Source organism: Zootermopsis nevadensis, unplaced genomic scaffold (assembly GCF_977971745.1).
Source record: "Zootermopsis nevadensis isolate Lab colony 2312 unplaced genomic scaffold, Znev_1.0 Znev_ptg000030l, whole genome shotgun sequence".
Classification (NCBI taxonomy): Eukaryota; Metazoa; Arthropoda; class Insecta; order Blattodea; family Termopsidae; genus Zootermopsis; species Zootermopsis nevadensis.
This window is the reverse complement of record NW_028259162.1, coordinates 4512722-4536739: the sequence shown is the minus strand read 5'-3', so window position 1 is coordinate 4536739 and position 24018 is coordinate 4512722. Positions and strand designations below refer to the sequence as shown.

The following is a 24018-nucleotide window of genomic DNA, read 5'->3' as shown; positions in this document are numbered from 1 at the left end:
TTGTTATAAGAATATCGAATAGATGTTGGATATGGTCGTCTCATCAACGCAATGCAGGACTTGATGTTTTAATGGCCATGTCATTGAAAATGGGATAGAATTTTCTAATTGTAATGTAGAACTGACTACAAACAACCTGACCATAAAACACTTGCTGTAATATGGCAAATTGCATGCTTGGAGACATTTTGGCTCGATTCACAAGAGATGTCGCAAGAAGTCGGCGGTTGGCAATGTTTTTCATTCAGAATTTTGAAAACTCAGTCTTTATGAATGTTAGACTAATTTATGGTTTACTACTTTTCAGTAGGGGTATTATGGATTGATGTGGATGAAATCCTCATTATAATTGCCATTTTGAAGGCACTCTCATGTTGGTGGGATACCTTCAACTGTTGGATGAAAGTTATGTGAAAAGTATTATACTCACTTACCCCAATGTTGGGCCACGTTCCTCAGCAACATAGATTGCTTACGATATCAGGGTTTACAAATTATTCATATATATATATAGGTAGTGAAAGGGGGTAGAATTTTGATGGTTGAAGAGTAGTTAATCTTCTTACCGACTGGGCTACTGTCACATCGCCGTTGTGTTTGGTTAATATCACAGGTAGGTTTTGTTTATGCTTATTACCAAGTTAATGATATAAGCAAGAAACTAAAACAAGTTTTGTGCATGGAAAAATGGCTTCGTCTGATGTTCGAAAGGTATCTTTACTTTTATACAGTAATTATGTTTATTTGTATTGGGTGCATTTGGCGCATGTCATATATAAAGGCTTCTTAGGATGGTGCGTTGCATTAATATTGCTGTTTTTTCTGGTCTTCGTTGTTTCGCATAATAAAACAAGATTACGACGTTATGGGAGCAAAGGAAGGTTCCGAAACGTAGTGGTCTAGTTTTGGAAAACAACGGAATGATGGAACAAGTCCAGAAAAACAGCAGTATTAAAAACTGATTATTGCAGAAATCGGAAAATTGGACACATTGCTCTTCTTAACCTCATCCGTGTTCGGTTTCCCAAAAAATAGTGTTAATGTATAGTAATTAACATGGACTTTCTGTTATGAAAATTATTGCCAATGTATTGTTCATTGACACCAATTTGATTGCACACAAAGAAAGTTTGCGGTATTGGTAAAAAATTCAGAAACGCAGTGTATTTGTGGCCATAATTCAAGACAGATAAATTACATAATGGAGTTTTACTGTCAAAATTTTGATGATTCGTTGGTAAAAGTTTTCTTTTTTTAATTTCTCAATGTGAAGTTCCAGATTTTTTGTGGAACACCATGGTGAAGGTTGAAGCTAATAAACTCTTTCATACTGGAATCTAACAGTACACAGTCACTATTCAGAGCAACCTAGTTTAGCTATATTCTCACATGTCAGTAAATCAGAACAGAAGTGTCCACACTGGAAAATCTTATATTAAATATTGAATATCACAATTTAATGTGGTTGCATGTTTTTATTCTTACAGTATTAAAATGCGTTCTGTAGGTTACAACATTAAAATCATATATTTGTATTGCTTATTAAGTCTTACATAAGTTTTGTGCAGTATTTAAACAGTTACTGTTTTTTTAAAATGAAAATGGACTTCCTTATCTCAGGTTCAAGGTTCTCATGACTGTAAAGATGTTCAAGGTCTTCTGGGTTGTGACATCATGTATTCTTATAAATAGGAATCAAACCTGATGGTTGAGGTGATATGTTTCTCTAAAACATTTGTAACCACCTACAAGGTTACATAGCATCATGACCCAGAAGACCACAATCAGTGACTTTTTTATAAATGGTCAGCCTTCCACATAAGTTGATGGAAATCATTTCAAAGGTGACAATATCCATATCCATAAGGTAGATTTCAGTGTTCCCAGTGATACTATGAATGATGTTATGGCTGGCCAGGGGGACTTACAACTGAAAATTTTCACATTGATGCAGTGAGAACTGTTAACTATTTGTACAGAATATGCACCTAAGTCTGACCAGGAATTGAATCTAGGACCCCTTTGAGTGAGAGTTCGGAATCTTCATAGAGAAAGCCAAATTTTTGGTTTTCTCTTGGACTGAGGATTGGTTCTTCTGATTAAGAATGTGGAATTTTTCCCAAAGATCCCACAATATTATGTTAGTGTGAAATACTTTATTTTACTGATTACAGGAAAGACAAGAGTCCTTTCGCAGGCCAAAATATGTGTTGCTCAAGCCACTCTGCAAATGCCTGATGAATCTCTGGGTATTCATCCATTCAGTAATCGATTGTATTATCGACTTATGTTTTTCTTTTTACTACAATGACTCTAAACGGACACAAATCCCAACTGTTAAGGAATCTCTTCTTATGGAAAGTGCTGTCTCTCTAGCTGAAAGAATTAGGAACAAAGAGGTAATCTCTTATGACATGAGTATTACTATTTTCTTTATTATGAATGAGGAATTTTACTCAGCTATATGAATATATTTATGTGAAAGAAATTAAATTGTCCCATCTCCAGTAGTATTTATTTTTCAAGGTATCCTCATACCAACACATATTACTGTCCCTCAAGGTTATTAAATAATTTGCTCCATTAATCTAGTTTCAAAGAAAAATACTTTGACAGTATAAGAGAGAGTTTAGAGCTGCCTACTTAGTAGGCATATGGCTACAGTTTCAGTTCAAAAATGGTTAACAGTTTTTACTTGGTTACCATCAGACATTGATGGAATTTTATTTAAATAGGTGAGTGCAGAAGTGGTAGTTCAGGGATTCATCAATCGCATCTGCGAAGTGAATCCACTGATTAATTCTGTAGTGGATGAACGTTACGAAGTTGCTCTGCAGGAAGCAAGGGATGCAGATACTTTTCTAGCATCCACCACTTTAACTGTTGATGAGCTGAAGCTCCAAAAACCATTCCTTGGAGTGCCCTTCTCTACAAAGGATAGTACTGCAGTAAAAGGTTTGTTTGCTTCTTCACTACTTTCAGATCAGATACCTAATTACAATCTGGTAGTACTCATAGAAATCAAAGGTTCAGCATTACTGATATCATAGCCTCCAATAGGTATGATCCTAAGCTATTTCTGTTCAGCTGTCATCAGTACAGCACATTTTATATGATTTAGCTTAATTTTTTCCTCCCTAGTGACTATTTTGCAATAGATTATTTCATTAATATTGTGTTTGCATTTCTTGTCTTCCCTGCACAAGTCATATGTCCCACCTATTAAAAGCTTGATTCAGTATCCTAATAATAAGAGTTGAAGTGCATCAATCACAGAACTCATTATTTAAAATTTTCCTTCCCCCACTTACTTTATCTTTCTAGACTACAGACATTTTCCTGTCCAGTTTATTCCCAAACATTTTATGTATCATTTCTGTAGTGTTATAAATACACACACAGCACTTTTTCCTTCTTTATTCATTTATGATATTTTGGTGCTTTCTGTTGAATAAAACTGGTTAACAGATAATGCAATGTGAAGAAGAAGTAACTGCTGACCACCATTGCTGTTATCTGATTTAATAAACAGTGTTTAATCAGTTAAGTAGTGTTTGGATATGATTATGTACTAATTAAAACCCATGGACACTCAACTCCAGCATCTAGTACTAAACAATCTTAACCTTATTACTTTCGAAGGTAGACGGAATTATTAATTTTTAAAACATTTTCAAGTGGGTATGTAGTTAAATTCACCAACCTCTGCTCCTGTTTTATTCTTAAATATTTTTTTTTAAGTACAAAATTAAAAATAGATTTGTGTCAGAATTGTTTTCCTAACATGGTTTCAGCTTACAGCTGATTTACTTCTGTGGTGATTTTCTCTCCAGGTATGCATCATACACTAGGCCTAGTGTCACGCCGCAATGTAAAGGCTACAGAAGATGCAGATGTAGTGATACTATTGAAGAAAGCTGGTGGTATTCTTGTTGCAGTGACTAACATTCCTGAATACAATCTATGGTGTGAGTCTCGTAATAATGTTTATGGACAGACACTGAACCCCTACAATACAACTAGGACTGTTGGAGGGTCAAGTGGTGGGGAGGTGAGGAAAACTTCATGCAGTAAAACCATTTCATAATGATATTCAACAAAATTAGTGGTCGAGGCCTTTGCCAGTCAAGTGTACTATGGCTTGAAAGGAAGTAATGGAAGTTTGGAGGAGGGGAAATGAATCAGTACTGAATGTAGCATTTTGGAATACTGGTTTTTAGTGAATGTGAATTATTTTGTTAACTGTATTTGCATTCAAAAATTCAACTACCCATGAGTACTTCATATTAATTTGTGAGGTTAGATATACAAATCCATGCCTTTCTTCTCCATCAGAATTGAAGGTATAGCATTACTTGAGGAAGAACTGTGAACTTGCAGCAATGCATTTTGGCTGCCAATGCTTTTATTATATAGCTTCTGAAGAGACTAAGCTTCTGCTGCATATTGGCAGATCTCTGTTGCATTGTTTGATTACTCACAAAGAACAGAACTCAACTCTGATATGAATTCTGTTGAAAAATGCTATAATATAACATCATATCAGACAGTTTGAAGTGTCACCTATCAGAGTCACTAGTAATTTGCATCTTAGTTTGGTTATGGGTTACTGAGTAAGGCTGAAGAGTCTCTTTGACTTTCAGTGAGAATATACCATAAATAAGAATGATTAATTTTGAGGAACTAGGAAAAGATGATTTCTAGTTGTAATAATTTGGCTTGTGTCATTGTGAATTAAGAAATAACAGAAAAAGCTGATCAGGATGGACTGTGAAACATATTTCCCTTTTTATGACTCATTTTACTTTGTGCTGATTTATCTCTTATTGAATATACAATTAATTAATTTGTTTTTCTGTAGGCAAGTATCATTGCTGTTAGTGGATCTCCCATGGGCATTGGAACTGACATTGGGGGGTCTATTCGAATGCCTGCTTTCTACTGTGGGATTTTTGGACACAAACCTACTACAGGTACTGTTAATACGGTGTACATATTTGGCATTTATGCTGTCTTACACATACTGGCATAACCCCTGTAACATCATTGTTTCTGTGAATGTATGACTTGGCTTTCCAGATGATTTGCTCTTCAGAAAGTTTTGTTTGGCTGTTAAATCAAGGAGGATGAGATGGTAGGGCATGAAATGCAAAATGGGAACATGTGAAAAGCATACTGAATTTTGCCTGAAAACCTGAAGTGAAGAGTAGGATTTGAGGTTCTCACAGTGTTGAGTATGTAGCACAAATAATTGCTTTGATGGTGGAGGCAGCAAAGACTTCTGAATCTCTGGTAAACTTCTACAGGACTACATGACACAACAACCCAGAAGACAGCCATTGTCAGGTGAAGAAATCTCTTGCGATGAGACGAAGGGTTTGCTTACAAGAATCATACCAAGATCTTTGTTTATATTTTATAGGCTTAACACCTTTAAAGGGGCTTACAAAGAGAACAGGCCTGGAAGAGACTACAATGGTGACAGCTGGGCCATTGTGCAGATATGCCCAAGATCTTCTGCCACTTCTGAAAGTACTGGTTGGGAACAACATCTCACAGCTTCAGTTAGAAGCTGAGGTACACAGTTCATAAATTTTCTGTGGAATGAATTAAAATGAAACATAAAAACATTTTTTACAGTTCTTTAGTGTTTGCAAGCATCTGATTTAAATTTATAAAGTATGATGTTTTAAGTTTAACTGAAATTTAAATTAAGTCCCATAGAGCAGTGATATTCAACCTGGGGTATGCGAAGACATCTTAGGGGGTATGTGAAATTTAAAAAATGTATATATTATTTTATGATAAACACTGAATAATCAGTAATGTAATTTATTTAATTTATTTTAGGTGTAGATTATATACTATGTATAACTTGAATTATACACCAACAACTTTGGGGGTACAAAGTTGAAGAGAAATTATATCTGGGGATGCGCGAACAAAAAAAGGTTGAATACCACTGCCATAGAGGTCTCATAAAATTCTTAATAAATGCCAATATTTTATAATCAAACCAAATCTATGGTTACAGTAATATGCTATGTATTATACACCACATATGGTTTTGATTTAATGATAACAGTAACTAACATGAAACATATGTACAGGTATCTCTGAATGATATACAGTTCTTCTACATGGAAGAGTCTGGAGATTTGCGTTCAAGTAGTGTTTCTGAAGAAATGAGGCAGGCCTTGCAGAGGGCAGTGTCTCACTTCCAAGACCTTAGTAAAACACCAGTGCAGAAGGTAGAGTTCAGTTCTACATTAAGGGCTCAGACATACTTGAGTTATGTGAGGTAATTGGTCCGACAAATCAGGTTCTGCTATTCTGATCTTCCCTTTGCTAGTTTTCTATTGTATGTAATTTATATATACAAGCATTTAGAAAACTAAAAGTTCATATAGTAGCCTTGTCTATGTAAGATTTGAGGTTTTCACAGCTGTGAGTATGAAGATTTCTGTCGTCTGGGTTGTTGCGCTGTGTAGTCTAGTCGATGTTTACTAACATTTCAGAAGTCATACTGCCTCTGAAACGTTGGTAAACATCGACCAGACTACACAGCGCAACAACTCAGAAGACAGAATCGTCATAGCCTTGTCTAGTTTACAATTTCTGTTCTAATACAGTTCAAGAACAGGTTACTGTGTAAGCACCAGCATTTTAATTGGCGTTTTAAAATGTTGACAGTGCTTGAATTTGAAAAAGCTAACAAATTAAAATAACACTACTTGTTCATCTTCTTGAATAATATATATGCTCATATTCATACTGATCTGGTGCCCACTCAATCTCCTGATATTCTCTCTTTTATTTTTTTCATTTTCCCATCTGCTGATGTAAAGCAGCCAGAGCATGAGACTGGCCGCTCAGCCTTCGTATAGTGCTGATGGCTTGAAAACGTGGAGCTTTATCTTCACAGCCTCTGCCAATCTGCTTTCATGGCATAGTGCTTAGACACAAGGACAACTTTACCAATTTTTTTCTTTATTTTGATTCATATTATGTGTTCACAGGTAAAATTTTCAGGAATGAGATACAGCTTTAAATTGTGGAGATACTGGATGACAAGAGAGCCATTTGACTTTTCAAAAGAATTGGCAGATGGAAAGGTGAGTTTAATATATGCAAAAAATAACTGCATAAAGTACTAATCAATGTGTTAATTGTTTGTATCTGGTACATGTAGCATTTTGGTTTGCTGCCTTTTGTTAGAGACTGAAAACTATGCTAGTTGCACTGGAGAACATAAATATTCCAGTCCAGAATATTAAATGCAGTCACTGTAATCATTTTGTCTTCATCTCCTGAGCAGCTTAAATTTGGCAATACAAATCAATTTCTGAGTTTAATTTTATTATAAAGCAAAATTAGTTTGAACTACTACATATGGATTTTTTTCCATAAGTATATTAATAATGGAAGGATATAACAAGTATGCAAACTTTTTTTGAAGGGTACTGTTTCAGTCTGGAAGGAACTTCCAAAGAAATTGCTTGGTCAGAGTGATTTTACATTTGCTGCAATAATGAATCTTATTAACCGTGACATACTACCCCAAGAAAATCCTGTATGGGCAGAAAGCACTACAGAGCACCTGCTGTCTGAAATACTGGTGAGTTCCTGTTTTCAAAATAGAGGCATAGTTTGAATAAACTTAAACTTTTTGTAACGGGCTCCTGCTTCAGGTCACAATCAACTTTCATGATGATGCTGGAATTGGAATTGTTTGTTATATTTTGAGCTCCTAGTCAAGAGCAGTTATGACAGTTTATTACTTCAAACGGTTTGAACTTACATTGCCATCGTCTTTATATAAGGTTTGAGGTATTCACAGCGGTGAGTATGAAGATTTCTGTCTTCTGGGTTGTTGCGCTGTGTAGTCTGGTTGATGTTAACCAATGTGTCAGAGGTCATACTGCTTCTGTCATCAGGGCCTGATGACGGAGGCAGTATGACCTCTGAAACGTTGGTTAACATCGACCAGACTACGCAGCGCAACAACCCAGAAGACAGAAATCTTCATCATCTTTATATTTAGTGTGAGCCAGGAACGCTTGGTTACTGAATGAGATATTAGGTTCTCATGGTGTTAAAGACATCATTGGCTTTCAATTCTAGTAACTATACGTGGACTTGTAGGTGGATACCCATGTTTTAGAGGAACATATTTCCCATGACTTTATAAACATTTCAGAGGAAAATACTTCCTCCGTCTTCATAGCTGATGGAAACAATATAATTCTCAGAAATGTTGGTCCCCACCTACAAGTCTACATGGCATCACAACCCAGAAGAAACACCATTGACTTGGCCAGTAAAGTTGTTGGCTGCATACTTTATAATTGAGTTTAAATTGCACTCCTACTTAATTAATATTGTGTTTCAGGGGAAGCTGGGTGATAATGGTGTGCTGCTATATCCAAGTCATCCATTTCCTGCTGTTTATCACTACTCATCTCTCTTACGCCCATTCAATTTTGGATACTGGGCTGTATTCAATGTATTGAAGCTTCCAGTTACTCAAGTCCCTATGGGATTGTGCAAAGATGGCCTACCTCTAGGAATTCAGGTACATATAATTGTCAGGTTAAAATTACCACAATCATTTCACAGGACATGAGTCCAGAATTCAAACTCATGAGCTGCACTGTGTTACAGGAGATGGTGTCAAGGGTAATTATTGCAGCTGGACATAACTGATATTTGGATTTTTTTTCTTTTCAGTTCTCTGTTCAGTGCACTGAACACATAGCAATTATAAACTACTAGTTCAGCAATCATTATGTTTTAAAATTGTTAACTCGTGTAATTTGAGCATGTTTCAAAATATACGGTCTACTCACATTGATATACACCTACAATCATTCAGAATGCCAAGGTGGAAAAAATACAAGTGAAATCTCTTGAGTGGATTACACCTTTCCTTTCTTGTTCTACAGGTAGTTGCTGCACCGTACAAGGATCATCTGTGCATTGCTGTTGCTAAAGAACTGCAGAAAGCCTTTGGTGGCTGGGTTCCTCCTTTCCCAGTATAAAGTATTAATATCAGTAAGATACGTGGTTTTAGTTTTGAATCACAGGGTATTGGAAAAGTGATCAAAGCAACTGAGCTTGGTTCAGGAAACCCCATTTAAAATAATTCCATTTATAGAGTTGGATGTGGAGATATTAATGGTGATTGTGTATTATTACGTTTTAAAAATGTGTGTTACATTCCTTTCCACTTGTGATAATTTACATTAGTACATTTTATAAAAAAATGATACTGAATTGTTATGTATGTGTAATATTTTATGTTTTCCAGTAACAAATAGATAAATGTTGTTGATAGACATTTCCACTTTTATAAGGCATCAGTTTGCAAGGCTGTTCTCACACTTTTCTTTTTGCTCCTTCATTCACATTTATTTACTGTTGGTCCTTGTTCTCTTTATATCCCTCAACATTCCTTAAAGGTGGGTTTCATGTAACAAGGTGTTTATTATTTTCAGTCCTTCTGTTGGTATTTGTGTTAAGATCAGTGAGACCATAGCTGCAGGTGTTTGCCATAAGTCTGTTTATTGGTTATTATATTTTATTACTGAGACACCCTTCAGTTCAATAATAGCTAGATTTGGAGTGCATCTTTATGCATTCCCCCTGACCATGGTTTGAGTCCACCATTAAGCTGTAGCTCTCTGCCAGCCACCATTATCATCTGCCCATGGGATAGACTCCATCATGTAGTGTGGACACAACTGAGGATATAAAGAAAATAAAAATGTTGAATTACTGTAATACTGTGAGAATACTGTCAGTTTCTCAAGAAGGACTCTGCTCCACAGTTATTTTAGTTAAGTAGTTTGTTGTCTCGCGAGAGAGTTAAAATGCGCTTCTCAGTCTTTTTATACAATTTATATGAGGTGGTGATTAGAGTTGTGCTTCATATAATACACACTTTGTTTCTAGAGAATTAAGGAGTATTTAGTTTATGATTTTTGTAATATTGTTATTAAATGATGCTACAAATTTTTTCATTGATTTTTGTGCTCCTGGACCTGTGTGATGTGATTAACAGTAATAGGAGTAAGCTATTGGTAAAGATGACATCAGAACATTTTGTCTGCATAACATCACAAAGTATTTTTGTTAACACTGGCCAAGGGAAGTGCAAGTGTCCATTGTTGGATTCAGAGACTGGTTAGTTCTGGGTTATAGCATTGTGTAGTCTGGTAGAAGTTTAAAAACATTTCAAAGGTTCTTACTGCTCTGTATATTACTTTGGAGATGGCCAATTTTATTAGCCCATTTGCACCACAGACCGAATATTAAATACCGTTAATGTTTTGTAAACATTTTTACTGTCTAAATTCTTTAATGAATATTTACTCGATGTGTATTTCAAGTTTATGTTCACTCTATTGACATTAACATCACGAACATGGAGGTTCGTGTTTGTCTTTTAGTAGTCTATTTGGTTAATATTCTGCATCCGAGTCATATTTCTATGTGTTGATTTTTGGTCGGAAATTTACTGTATTAGAAGCCATTTAAATTTTTTGGCAAAATTATGCAGACTTAAGTCACGCGCGTGCAAGGAGGGCGAAGTTAGTTTACTAGAGGGCACTAAGAGCGACGCGTGCAAGATGGCCACCTGGGCAGCAGGTGGAAGTTTAGTGTAAAGTGAAGAAGTTTGACGCCATGTAGTCAAGGAAATGGAGGTTGACATCCTCCAGACATGGATGAATTGGGGCAGCATCCATCTATACGTGTGAAACGAAAGAATATCAGACTTGTGTTTGAAAACGCAGAAAAAATATGCGATTTGTTTGCAGTTCGCATCTCAGAAAAAACTGGGCAGAGACAAGATGTGTCAAAGTTGGGGTTTGTGTTTCTCAGTGTGGAACCAGATCAAAGTGAAGAAAAGCTGTCACTCTCCGATATTGTTCCCAAGGTTCAGGTATGGTTTTAATATGTTTGTAGCATACAGATTTTAGTTTTAAGCTATATTTTTCAAATGCTTTGCCTTCATGACGTTTTGTTCACAGTTTAAAAAAGAGTGATCAAAATTAAATAATTCGAAGTTAAACTGCCCTTTGCTTTTAATGACATTTATAACGGAATATTTGAGATATTTTATTAGTTTGTATTTCGTATTGTAATTCCTAAACAACTTTTTAATGCTGTGGGTTTATAGAAGTTAAATTATGAGTGGGGAAGTGTATGAGGTTTTTCTTGCTTGTCATTTTATGTGAATGGAAACATGTTCTGCGTCCTGAGACAGAATATTTTCATTCCGTTAGGGCAGAGAAATGTGTGTGCCATCTGTTTAACAGTATTCTTCTTAGCTGAAGCTGCAGCAGATATTTTGAAAATCTCCCCCGAAGCCCCCATATGGCGTATAGTGGGACAGCTTTACTTTTACTTAAGCCAGCACTAAAAGGGTATTTCCTTTCTCACTCCTACTCCATAGAAGAATTTACACCAGCCATAAATTCTCAGCTGTTATAAACACATGTAAGCAATATTGGTTATGCTTTCTTGTTTTATTATTTTTTTGCAGTAATACTGTAGTTCACTCTCTGTTACTGTCATAACTATGTAATTTATATCTGTATTAGAAATATATATTATATTTGTGCAAGAACATGTCCTACAACCTTGACTTGGGCCTATGAAAGATCTATAGAATATAAATTAATTCTATTCTATTTTATAAGGCATATGAGCATGAGATTGGGATAGTGTAGGATCCTGTATGGAAAATAATGAATAAAGCAGGAGATAGATATTCGGAATGTTAAGAAAAATTATTGAAAATGCTTATCTTCCACATAATTTTTTTTAAATAATAATATTGCAGCGTTGATAGTTGGCTAGTATTGAAACCAAAAGTCTTAATATTATTAGCATGATATTACCCATTGTGAAAGAAGTTCAGGCCAATCCATGTTACTGAAAGCTGTATTTAGTTAAGTACTGTTCCTCGTATTTCCATTCTAGTCCAAGTCATCAATTTTTAAGTGATTTATTCTTCAAAATTCTGTATACTTGCTACTGCCATCCAAGTTACACTTACTGTCTGTTATACCCTCCGTGATGTAACTACCCTAACTGTAGTACTAGGAAAGTATAAATCACATTCCGCATGTAATTTCTTTTGTTTCACATTTATTTTTTATATATATTTTCAGCACTTTATTTTCAAACACAACTTGCATTCATCCATACAATTTATCAGATAAAAATAATTTGCTGTTTACCATGATTGTAGGTTAAATTGATCAATGATGTCAACAACTTGTTTGCAAATGTCATGTCTCTGTGAAAGGATGGTAAAATGTTTGCCCCCTGGTATCAGATTTACATCAAAAGGTATTTACAAGTAAAAATTGGCTCACTCACTTTCTGGCTCCACATTCTTACACAGTTCAACAATTCTGGAGACCCGCATTGCCCTGTGGGTGCAACAGGTGCATCGCACCCGGGGCGGCAGCATATGAGGGGTGGCAACATTAGAGCAGCAGCAACTTTCTATGGGGGCACCGATTTTTGAAGCATTGCATTGTAGTGCTGAAAATAAGGGGCAGCACCAGAGGGTAGCAGAGTTTTGCAATTGCCTATGGGAGCCATGATTGAAGGGGCACTAAAAAGAACTGAAATCCAGCCATAATTAAACTTCGTAATCTAAAAATAGACAAATTTGTTACTTATACATAGGGACAGCAGATATGCTTGGCGCCTGCCTGCATGTTATTTTGGAGTGACAATTAGTAGCTGTAGATGTTGATATTGACAAAACCTGTATTTACCATTGCCATGTGAAATATTAGTACCCAGTGATTCATTGTCCATATCTTAGTGGCATTATGTGATTCATCCTGGTATGTACATTGTAGCTAATAGTTTAGCTTTTAAAAACAAAGAGAAAATAAATGGTCCTCATGCTGTCCTTTCTTCAGGAAATTTCAGCCAGATAGCCTTGTGGTGTGTGATTAGGTCACATGCCAGATGATAAAGGCTACAGAGTCTCTTGCATTAAGTTCAAGTGTGACTCAGGAGGATGACATTTGCTTGTCATGTATAGGGGAAATGAGAACTGCACACAAAACTTTAGTTGAAAAATCTGAAAGAATGATGCTTATACACAGATGGGACAATAATATTAAAATGGATCTTAGTGAAATAGGATGTGAGGGTGTGGACTATTTGACTGACTTAGAGGAAGGTCCACTGATTGGCTTTCATTAATATGTTAATGAACTTTAGTGTTCCATAAAGTGGGGACTTCTTGACCATTTGAGAAACTATCAAATTTTGAAGAAATACAATGTAAGAATGAGTTAACTGAGTTTAAGTTATGAAGGTTATATATTGTTGAATGAGAACAGAAGATGGCCATGAATTGCGAATAGGGAAGCATTTTGAAAGGGGCAGTTGTGGCCAAGTTCAAGGTATATTATTTAGACATCTGCTTAGAGCGACTGAAAAATTATAAGTATCTTGGACAGAATAACTGTTGGCCGACTTTTGAAGCTGGCAACTGCCAAGTGTAAGTCTGTGACATTACTGCTATGCTAGTCTGCTTGGTAATTAGGACTAGAGAGAAAGTGGTCATGGATTATTCCCTTAGATGGTGTGCATTGTGATATTAAGTTACAAACAATGCACTCTCTGACTGGCATGTTTGGAAGCATTCACTTCAGTTGCAAAAATTCCACAGTAGTGTTGACTTATTTCCATCACAAAAAATTTAAAACAAATTGAAAGAAACTTTCTGATGGATGAGTTGGATACTGAAGTCTATGCATTTAAAGATGAATTTTAGTTTGAGATATGTTAGACTTTATGTCCTATTTACCTAGTACAAAATGGTTCATCCTTCTTGATTTCCTTTGGACATTGTCTATTGTTGCCTGAATATAAAAATATATACATGACCATTGGGTGAGTGGTTTTGATCCTGCCTATCTTCAACTTTCATCCTCAGAAGGGTGTATATTTTTTTTATACAACCTCCATGTATATTTTCCTGTAATGATACTGAAGTATTGTTACTAATCTTTAAATCTACATAAAAGTAATCATCGCTTAGCTTAACGATAGCAGACATAACTAATAAACCTCATGAAACCATCTCTGGGTCATAGTAGTTATTGGCATATGGTTCTAGTATGCACCTATTTTTTAAAGAGGAAGGTAATTTTACCTCGTGTTAGTCAGCAAGTCAGATTGCAGTATGTTTCTCTGACTGGTTTCTCTTGAGGCACTTCAGGTTAATCAAGGTCACTTTCCCAGCCTGCACCAGCCAAGAGACTCTAAGGTAGTGCTGGTATTGTGATAGGGATTAATTGGTTACTGACTCCATGGTACAGTCTTCCTTGAAAAGTTTGTGGTTGATAAAGAAATTCTTTATGTGGTAAGTCTTGCAATTTTTTATGAAGATAGAGAAATTAAATTAAGTATTCATATGTGGTATGTATAACTGGTCCAGAGGCAGACTGTTGTGAACAAGATAATGAAATTTTGAGTTCTGTAAAAGGCAGTGAATTTTCTGACTAGTTAAGTGGCATTATCTTTCACTTATTAGTTAACAGTAAACATGGACTTATAATATTATAAGATGTAACATCATATACTACTGTTTTAAATTAGACTTCTGCTAAGTTTCTAATCTTCAAATGCTGTTTTTCAGCCTAGTTTTCTTCTGTAAGGAAAAGAAGTAAGGTTACAAGATCACTGTGGTGTCTTTGTATGTACATTCCCAGTTTACATTTTTAAACAGTTGACCAGTTTTCATGAAAATTGTTGAGAATGTTATGACATTGGAAGCTACCCTACATTTTAATTTTTAATTTTCTATAATTGGTAGTACACAATATTGCAAACTAGCAGGATTTAATGTAGGATCCTGAAATGGAGTATGAAAACTTATATTCAAGAAATACGCGTTTTCTGTTGAGGCATTTTTGTAGAATGCAAAACAACATGGCGTTCATGCAAACAATCTTGTAACTTTAAGTTTGACAGTGGTAACTATTGAACTGCTATAGCTAGGTTACTTTACGGAAAGTAGGTGTAATTAAGTGTTCTCCGGTATTTATTGTTTAGTTCTTTTTTTATCCCTGTGAGGGGTCTTCACGATTGTCCATTGGCACAAGCTGAGAACCGGATCTCTTCAATCTAATGAACCGTGTCTTGCGGTTGGAAGCAGCTGTCCTTGTCTCCTTGATCGAACTAGGTAATTCGGTAAGCTAGCACCACTCCTTGTAGCTCTTGATCCGGTTGAACGTCAACTTTCAGCAGAACCATAAACCAAGTAGATTATTTGCATATCCATTACAAACGTAGGTCAGTAGATTTCCGCTTCTAAGTGCGTTTCATTCATCTTGGGAAGTCTCACAGATACGCGGCGGATACGTAGATGTAAACTCGGTGTGAGGTGGTGAATGCTCAAAATGACCAGAAAACATGTCAGGTGGTCGGAATCTCAGAAGACTACATACGGGTCTTCTGATCAGGTTTGAACAGCATTTATTTCATCACACCTGTGTTGCTTGAGATCGATTTGATGTACACGACCCGTCATGAAGGTGGGTGGTTTTTCAGAATCAGTATTCACAGGGTTCCTGGTTTGATATTAACCGTTATCACAAATCTGGGATAAATATCGATACTTCCGTGTTATGGAATATATACCAATCCTCTTCTCAATCTTGTGCCGAGTTTAAGAATGCGTGGATCTGTACTTTCACTCCTCCATGGCATGGTGTGCAATTAAGCACTGGGGAAAACTTGACCTTATCAACAGTTGTTTGATGGGTCAGTGAACATCTTCTTTCCCCTGGGAGTCTACATCCGTTTGTCAGACAGCATTATTACGATTCGATCCGCAGAAGCGCACATACTGGCCATAAGGTGTCGCTCCGAACCGTGGCAAGTTTAATATTCTTGGAACAGGTTAGGGCGTTGTATTAACTCTGATGCCCGAGTCACGATATAGTGACAAGACGGTGTCACGAATGTCAGTAGGCAGCCACGTGAAGGCCACATCTGTCGGTCAGGCCTTTCACCACTCCCGATTCAAACTTACGCCCAGAACGCTCTTCGGCAGCTTCCAGAGGACCAGCCCTGAAGTCTCGCATCAACCTTGATGGTATTTGCCCACCTGATTTTGCAAGTGGCTGTTGCCGTTATGCCATTTATCACAGTTTGATGTTAAACTATTCATGGGCTCAGCATTTTGTGATGTTCTTTCGACGTAATCCTTGTGGCAGGAAGTCCTTCGTCCCCGGTAGTAATTAGACTGGAGTTTGATCTGACCACATATCTCCATGTAATGTCGAGGTTAGGAATTCGTGGAGCTTTACTTACACTCCATCACGTCTTCACCTTTTATACAATTGTTCTGGATGCCTGTTTGATTCTCTGGGTTTTCAAAACGTGGATACACGAATGGTAAAAGTGAATGTCTGTTTGTCATCACAAGTCATAGTTGCTTTCATCTCCGTAAGTCTTACGGCAAAACAGTTGTCTGTAGAAGCAGAGAAGAGCAGAATCTTGTCGGACAGACATCCCTCATGGAATTCTTTTCTTTCAACTTTGTCTAGTGAATGAATTCTTTATGCTATCTCAAGGTTGGTCGGTCGAAACCTGCGCATTTATCCTGTGCTGAATCTTAATTGTGGACTGTGATTTATTGTAGTTATACACTCACTTCATAACTCCGTTCCGATTCAATGCCGCGGTCCCATGGCTAGTCTGCCTGGTTGCTATCCCTCCACATTCGTATATACAAAAGAGAAGTAAACAAGAAGTTCTCCGAAGACCACGTAGATATTTTGTTAGGATATTTTACTGCATAAGTAATAAGAGGAAATAATATCAGTAACATTTATAAATGCAGTTGGACGTCTGATAGGAAGTCACATTGATCAGGTATTGATAGATAAAACAGGGAACGCCAGAGCTCCATGTTGATGTTGATTATGTTGAAGTATGTTCATTTGATTTAGATGTTTTTTAGGGAATATTGATATATGGTCTCGAAGGTACCATAGTCTTATCTTTATAAAATAAGGGAGTTGGACTATTAACGACCTGTTATAACGTGATATGTTCCTAGTCGGTGTTTGTTGTCTACTTTGTAAGACAGATGTCCATCAGCCTTGATCATGTACTGGGATGGAGGACATGTAGAAAGTTTGCCTGTTCATTATAATTGTGCAGTGAATATTCACAGCATTCATGTACTGGCATCGGAAGGTACCTTGGCCTGCGTGTCGCAGGTTCGAATTGAGATAAGAAATATGTCAAGTGTACATTCTTCCAAGTATTTACTTATAGTCATGCACTGGGTATGTACGGTTTGTGACAAAACTCGTGCCCCATTTGGATTTGACATCGTGATACCTACTGAGAATTCAGCATTACGAAAAGGAATTTTATGCATTTTGCAAAGAAAAAAAATACAGTTGTAATGTAACGAAAATGTTAAAATTATGTAAAACTTGACATGAATATGTCACATCAGATAGTGTCGCTTTATAGAAATGGAAGTATAAGAATTGTAACGCCAAAACAACAGGAAATAAATGAATTGGTGGCGTTATTACGCCATCTTAATGCATATAATATCCTCTTTAAGATTTAAGTAACACTTCATATGAATTGCAGTAGGATATAGCAACCGACAAATAAATAACGGGAAGTAACATTGTCGAAGTAAAAAAGTTGAGCCTTTTCGAAAAAGAGACATCCTATACGAGAATTTAATTAGTGGCATTATGCATTTAATTGTATGAAAAATAAGTAAATTATTTTGCTTTGGTACAAAATGTGTCAGCAATAAATGTACAACAGGGCCACTGCGGCTTGTAAAGTCGCAAAGTACGCATTTGGAAAAACTTGTACTCCAAACTGGAGTACACCTGTAGGAGAGTTGAGATTCTCACGACGGTGAGTACCAAGAAGGCTGTCTTCTGGGTTTTAACTCGGAGCAGTCTCATAGACGTTTATCAGATGATGGAGGCAGCAAGTACCTCCATAACGCTGGTAAACATCTGCCTAACTACACGGCGCTACAACCCAGAAGGCAGCCATCTCGGAGTACACGTATTCATCTTATTTCGTTGCATTCTGTGGAAGAATCTGCCGCCATCTGCACTTCAGATTTGCCTCACCGTGTCTACTTCTTTTTTCTATGTCGCTGTAACAGAATTATATCAACCTAGGCCATTCCTTTGTAGATACAGTTAGGCGAATGTTGATTTTAGTTCTCGGTGGTTGCATCCGTCTAGGTTCTTGTTTCCCGTGATATTGCGTAGGTTTTCGACCAATGCTAGCAAGCAAGTTAAAGTGGCCCGTACTTTCACTTCCTTTTGACCCGCGTTTGTGATTCGAAGGCCGAATTCTGCGGGGGTTGCTGCTTGTAATCTTGACGACCATCTTCAAACTCCGTTGTGGGTTGTTGGTGTCACTTTCTAGTTTTATTTTACCTCATGCAGCTGCCGGAATGGCCAAAATTCTGGAAGCCCTTTCGGTCAGTAACAGCTATGCTGCGTAAGTTCGTACGTCTTGTAATCAGTCTCAAGTTGTTCTTATCGGTACTTTAGAACCAGAGTCGTATATGACCATTCCAGTTTTCTGCCGAACTGCTCCATGCTATTATCATCGTACGATTCAAAGTCCAACATTCTGTTTTTGGTGCTGACGTCTGTTGTCTCCAGAAGGTCTTTTCGTTTGAAAGAGTATTACGTAAAATGTTTATTTCATACCTGTGCAATTTGTCAGAAACTCTTTCATATCCGGATGTATTAATGATTTCTTTTAACAGTAACCTTCAAATAAATTACATAATGAAGAACTTCATAATTTGTACTCCTAACTATTACTGTTAACTAAAAACTAAACTACCTTTACTCCAAGAATTTAGTGCCGATGGTTTGGTAATGGCTATCGAGCACCTCGTGAGGCGATGGTAGATGAGTATGGAGCATTCATGGAATGATGATTAGCAGAGGGAGACCGAATAACTTGTTATGGTAGTTAAATCAAGATGGCCAAGACACTTAGCACACCTCTGCTAATTAACAAGTTTAACGTTCTGGTAGGAATCATCTCTATGAAAGAGACAGAGGCATAGAGCATGTAATTGTAATATGGATGTCAGGTAGATGAACTGGACAGTGCTAGAATTTTGTAATAGAAACGTACCAAGCGCACAGGGATGTACGGAGAGACATTGTGAAGACGATGGAGCATTCAGTAACACTGCATCAGGCACGAAGATAATGAGGATATTTGGAATTCATATCCAGTTTTTTCCCTTCCTCCGTATCTCTAGGCCAATGTTGGGAATATCTTAAATTCATTGTTACGTTCCGTATTAATAAGCGCCTCCAAGGTTGTGGTCATTAATTTGAACATTTGCTTAAATAAAGATGATTCGACTACAAACCCCATGGGGCACGACTTTTGGCCTACTCCATGGAAGAAACATTTTAGGCGCTGTGGTTTGGTGATATCGTATGGGATCGAAATGTGGTGTTCAACCTGGGGTACGCGTACCCCCGGGGGTACGCGAAGACATCTTATTGGGTACGTGAAATTTTAAAAAAAATTATTCTATGATAAACACTGAATAATTAGTAATGTAATTTATTTAATTTATTTTAGATGTAGATTATATACTATGTGTAACTTGAATTATACACCAACAACTTTGGGGGTACAAAATTGAAGAGAAATTATATCTGGGGGTACGCGAAGACATCTTATTGGGTACGTGAAATTTAAAAAAATATATTATTTTATGATAAACACTGAATAATCAGTAATGTAATTTATTTAATTTATTTTAGAAGTACATTATATACTGTGTATAACTTGAAATATACACCAACAACTTTGGGGGTACAAAATTGAAGAGAAATTATATCTATGGGAACGCGAACAAAAAAGGTTGAATACCACTGTGCTAGAGAATCATCTCTGCCAAATTTCTCATCTTATTCTGAATGATGAGGGAAGTATGTCAAGTCATTGACGTGAAGAGCCAGCAAGTCGCCGGTTAAATTAAGCTTTTCGGTGAACGACAGAAAGTGTATCTAAGTGAGCTCGACTTAGCAAAAGTGGGAAAACGCCGTCGTACTGAAACTTTGTGGCAGAACTGATCGCAAAGAATTCGTAACGTAGAGAAACGTATGAGTCTGTTGTTTGCTGACGCAAGTAATATGCATAGACAAATTTTTGGCCGCGAAGTTCCTCTAATCCTAAAACCTCCACTCGAACGTGGGGGCGCAGAGTGCTTCCGCGTCATAAACTGGAGATCCGGTTTCGAATGTCGGTCCAGAAACTGCATATCCTGGCAGGTTTCACGTAGTTTTCTCCAGTCCTGCAGACGTACATCACGAAAGTGTCTTAAAGTGCTTTCAAGTAATCCATAATCAACACAGCTTTTGCTACATGACTTAAGCAACTGAAGAAGCGTCTTGAAACAAATCAACGTTCCGGATGCCTTGTATTTTTCCCCTCGTCGACAGTACTACCAACGTAAAAACCGTCCTTGAAGACCTATGCTACAGTAAAATGTTCCCCGTTAACAGCAATAGTAAGACATCGAAGCCACTCAGCACTACCAACATCTGCATCCGGCTACCGTGCTGCAATTTGGCGATCCCTAATTTTTGCGAATAATAAGAACCACACGCGTCAAAATATCGCGTTTGGTAACTACCATCTGGAAGCACGGCAATAACATGCCATGCCTGCAAATAGTTCTTATTGTAGTTTGGAAACAGCTTAAGATGGCAAACAACGTCAGTAAGGTCGTCGTGTTTAGGAACAGGATGAGTTTATTACCACCTTGTAAGACGCGAAACAAGACCTCGTTCTTTGTTTACATGTACTTGATAAATTATTTTACATCAAATCTAAAACTTCTTGACGATGGTGAAGAGTCATTCGAATAAAAATTTGCTTGGATATTATCCATCGTCTAGTAAATATAAAACGTAAAACGACGTTTCGGAGATGGGACTCTTATCTCCGTCTTCAGGTTCCGGAGATAGGGATTAGCTCTATCTAGTGGGCCCAACTGTGTAGGAACCTGAAGACGGAGATAGAGTCCCATCTCCGAAACGTCGTTTTACGTTTTATATATACTAGACGATGGATAATATCCAAGCAAATTTTTATTCGAAATTATTTTACATTGTTTCTTTGCTTTGTTATTGTGATTATTAGGTTGTCTTGATAGGTGATCTAGCTTCGTTATCTGTGTTTTTATATTTCTTTAACGTTTTACAATTATATTAGTGTTCCCTAGGTGGATTATTTGTTTTTATTTATATTTCTTTATTTATTTTGCTTTGTGTTAATATTGTTTCTATTTTGGGTTTGCCTGTACTTGGCAGTTATATTTAATACTGTACATGTATAAGTTTAGTTAATCTGTTTGTGTACTATTTTTCTTTATTATTTCATTATTATTGTATATTTATCAGTGTTTGCCTGTTATTGGCTTCTTGCTGTTGGCAAACACGTAAATAAATTAATTGAATTGAATTGTTATTATTATTCCATCTCTTCACAGTTTTACAGAGTATAAACTTCTATGTACCTGAGACATAGTGCAACAGCTGTTTCTGAAATATATTTTGTTTTTAATACGTGTTACATGTATTATGTAGGTTTATTGTGAGGCATGACTATTATTATTGTAACTCGTCAGTGATCGAAATCTTGCCTCTACAGGGATCCCATGAGAGTTCTTTTAAGTAATAGTAATATCTGAATACCTTAAACGGTTTTTTCTATGAACCCCACATTCTATTAATTATGACGGTCTGTTGTATTTACGTTTGGTTAATTTAGATAGGTTATCATGTTACTACTCCGTTGGTTTCTTACTGTTAGCATGAAGTGGTGTTAATCAGATAATGCACACCTCTCTAGTTGGTTAGGATATGAAGTCACCCGTAGTTTTAACCGAAGCAAGAAGCTTATCGAGATATTTAAAATTCAGTTCCTACCTCAGCCCAACACAACACGTCTCTGTTCTGTAGCATGCCCTGCAAATGGTAGTGTAGCCCACATAGAAACACCGAACAGAAAGATTTTATTTTAAAGTAACCGCCATTTACCGGTACGGGTTTGAAGATCTCAGGCGCTAGTCGCAAGGACTGGCGCCTCTAGTGTTGACAAGGTCGATCATTAAATTGCTTACCAATTAGGGTCGATGATGTAACTCGATTTATCCAGTCCTATTTACACAAAACCTAGCAAAACTTGTCTGTAGAGAATGGAAAATTTCCTTTGTGTGGCAAGTTTAAAGTTTTCTGAAGCGTTCTTTATTTTTTTAAAATATACGCCGTTGTTACCGTCATGTGCCTGCAGCCCATTTAAATTTTTTAAACTAGAGCGCACACAAAAACCAATACAAATGTCCATATCGCAGTCGAATCGATATTTCATGTTTATGCCCATAATCGCCGTTCTTTCAAAGTAGCTGCACGCATATTTAAGACAAGTAAGCTTAAGTTAATCTTAATTTTATACGATTATGATCTTTGGATTTTTGGAAAGCAGACAGGACAGTAGAATAATCTGAACTGAACGTTATCGTGAATTTTTTGAGTTAATATTAATGAATATTGATGTTGTTACTGTCGTTTACAGTCTTCGTAGAGCAATTTTTTGATTGCTCATGGTGTAATTGCTATGGGTTTTCACCTACAGATTTCCCCCGCCAAGTGTTGAAACACAAGAACGTGCAGCTGCTGAATAATGACGCCTTTGTTTACGAATACTGATTTCCTCCCAAGTTCACTGCCAAGTGAAAATCTCCTTTCTGTAATGGTTCTTGCGGTGGGATTCCCGGCTAATTGTTATTCGACACGTCTCTCTTCGGATGGGCGGGCTGACTGGGATCTTCTGCCGCACGGTTACCTTTCTGGACGAAGGAGGTCACGAGTCCAAACGGATTCGGTCAGACCCTCATCAGTTGTGGGTCCGGTAGCCATTTCTCCCTCACAGAGGTCCGGTTCCCCTCTCTCTCGTGCCCAACATATTACTACATCCTCTTCTGTTTTCGGTCATTCTCGTTTAAAACAATGATCTTCAGTGACCCAACGACGCCATCTGCCTCATTGTTTAGCAGAATTGCCTACATAACAACCAGAGCAAGTGGCTGTTCTCGAAGCTACACGGATGTTGGGTATTAGGAAGGGACGAGTAGAAAGGTGTGTGCCAACTGCGTTGTTAGCTACTTTTATTGTCGACTAGTCCTTGCTAATTTATTGCATATGCAGATCTGCTTCTTCAGAGCTAATCACGCTGATTTTCTTCGTGTATTCCTTAAATGTCCACCATGAAGAAGGATGTTTCAAACGAAATGTCAGATTTTAGGTTCTCGCGGCAGCGGGTATGATGATTGTTTTCTGGGTTGTTGCGCTGTGTAGTCTCGCAGACGTTTGCCGACGTTTCAGAGATGCTTGCTGCCTCCATCACCACGGCGCAACAACCCAGAAGAGAGCCCCCATTTATATCGATGCCTATACCAGTGTTTGTGTGGTAAATCTTTTTTTAAATAAACTGATAAAGTTATATTTTTGCGTCCATCCAGTGCCATCGTCTAAATACATTAAGCATTACCTCCACTCTCCCTTCAAGCCTTCAGGGCTTTGTGCTCAGGTATAACGATTGCATTCATTATTATGCGTTCCTTGTTATTCTGAGAACACGAGGTAAACGTAGGTCACGTACGTCCGCCAGCTTGTCCGTATGTTTAATCTCGTAATGGATTTTGATTAAATTTAGTACTATGGGGGTTTGTGCCCAGTTCATTCAATTTTGTATTCAGTCGGTGTAATGGGTGTGTGGATACCTGTTTTGAAGAGGATTTACACTTTATTTTCCTAGACACGGCTGTAGTAAAGAAATTGGTAGGCATACACATTGTTTATAAAGACCTCGTTTTATTTAAAGAATTTTCCTGTCCGTCAAATACTTAAACGAAAATCTACCGAAAAT

At 37.1% G+C, this 24018-nt stretch overlaps 2 protein-coding genes across 6 annotated transcripts in view; both read left to right on the top strand.

Moving 5' to 3' along the window:
• Positions 1-595: 595 nt before the first annotated feature.
• On the top strand, positions 596-10017 carry LOC110830524 (fatty-acid amide hydrolase 2). 4 transcript variants are annotated; one of them, XM_022065572.2, is made up of 11 exons: positions 596-711; positions 2175-2399; positions 2736-2955; positions 3834-4051; positions 4862-4973; positions 5423-5577; positions 6111-6251; positions 7020-7115; positions 7460-7618; positions 8393-8575; positions 8946-10017. In XM_022065572.2, exons 1-11 carry the CDS (start codon positions 688-690, stop codon positions 9039-9041), a joined length of 1629 nt encoding a protein of 542 aa, XP_021921264.1. In that variant the 5' UTR covers positions 596-687; the 3' UTR covers positions 9042-10017. The 4 variants fall into 4 exon arrangements, with proteins under 4 accessions (XP_021921264.1, XP_021921271.1, XP_021921282.1 ...); XM_022065579.2 differs by lacking the exon at positions 596-711 and adding an exon at positions 772-794; XM_022065590.2 differs by lacking the exon at positions 596-711 and adding an exon at positions 833-1042.
• Positions 10018-10602: 585 nt separating this feature from the next.
• The window catches only part of LOC110830491 (uncharacterized), a 51463-nt gene continuing 38047 nt past the window's right edge, over positions 10603-24018 (top strand). The window contains exon 1 of one of the 2 annotated variants that reach the window (XM_022065506.2): positions 10603-10945. In XM_022065506.2, coding sequence (XP_021921198.1) covers positions 10724-10945 — 222 coding nt within the window. In that variant the 5' untranslated portion in view covers positions 10603-10723. The remainder of the gene's footprint in view (positions 10946-24018) is intronic. The other variant, XM_022065520.2, reaches the window with a different exon arrangement.

Coding starts and splice junctions, on each gene's coding strand:
- LOC110830524 (XM_022065562.2), top strand. CDS start 1,202: ATGGAGTTTTACTGTCAAAATTTTGATGATTCGTTG. Junction 2,400..2,735: donor AAAGAATTAGGAACAAAGAG/GTAATCTCTTAT, acceptor TTATTTAAATAG/GTGAGTGCAGAAGTGGTAGT. Junction 5,578..6,110: donor AGCTTCAGTTAGAAGCTGAG/GTACACAGTTCA, acceptor ACATATGTACAG/GTATCTCTGAATGATATACA.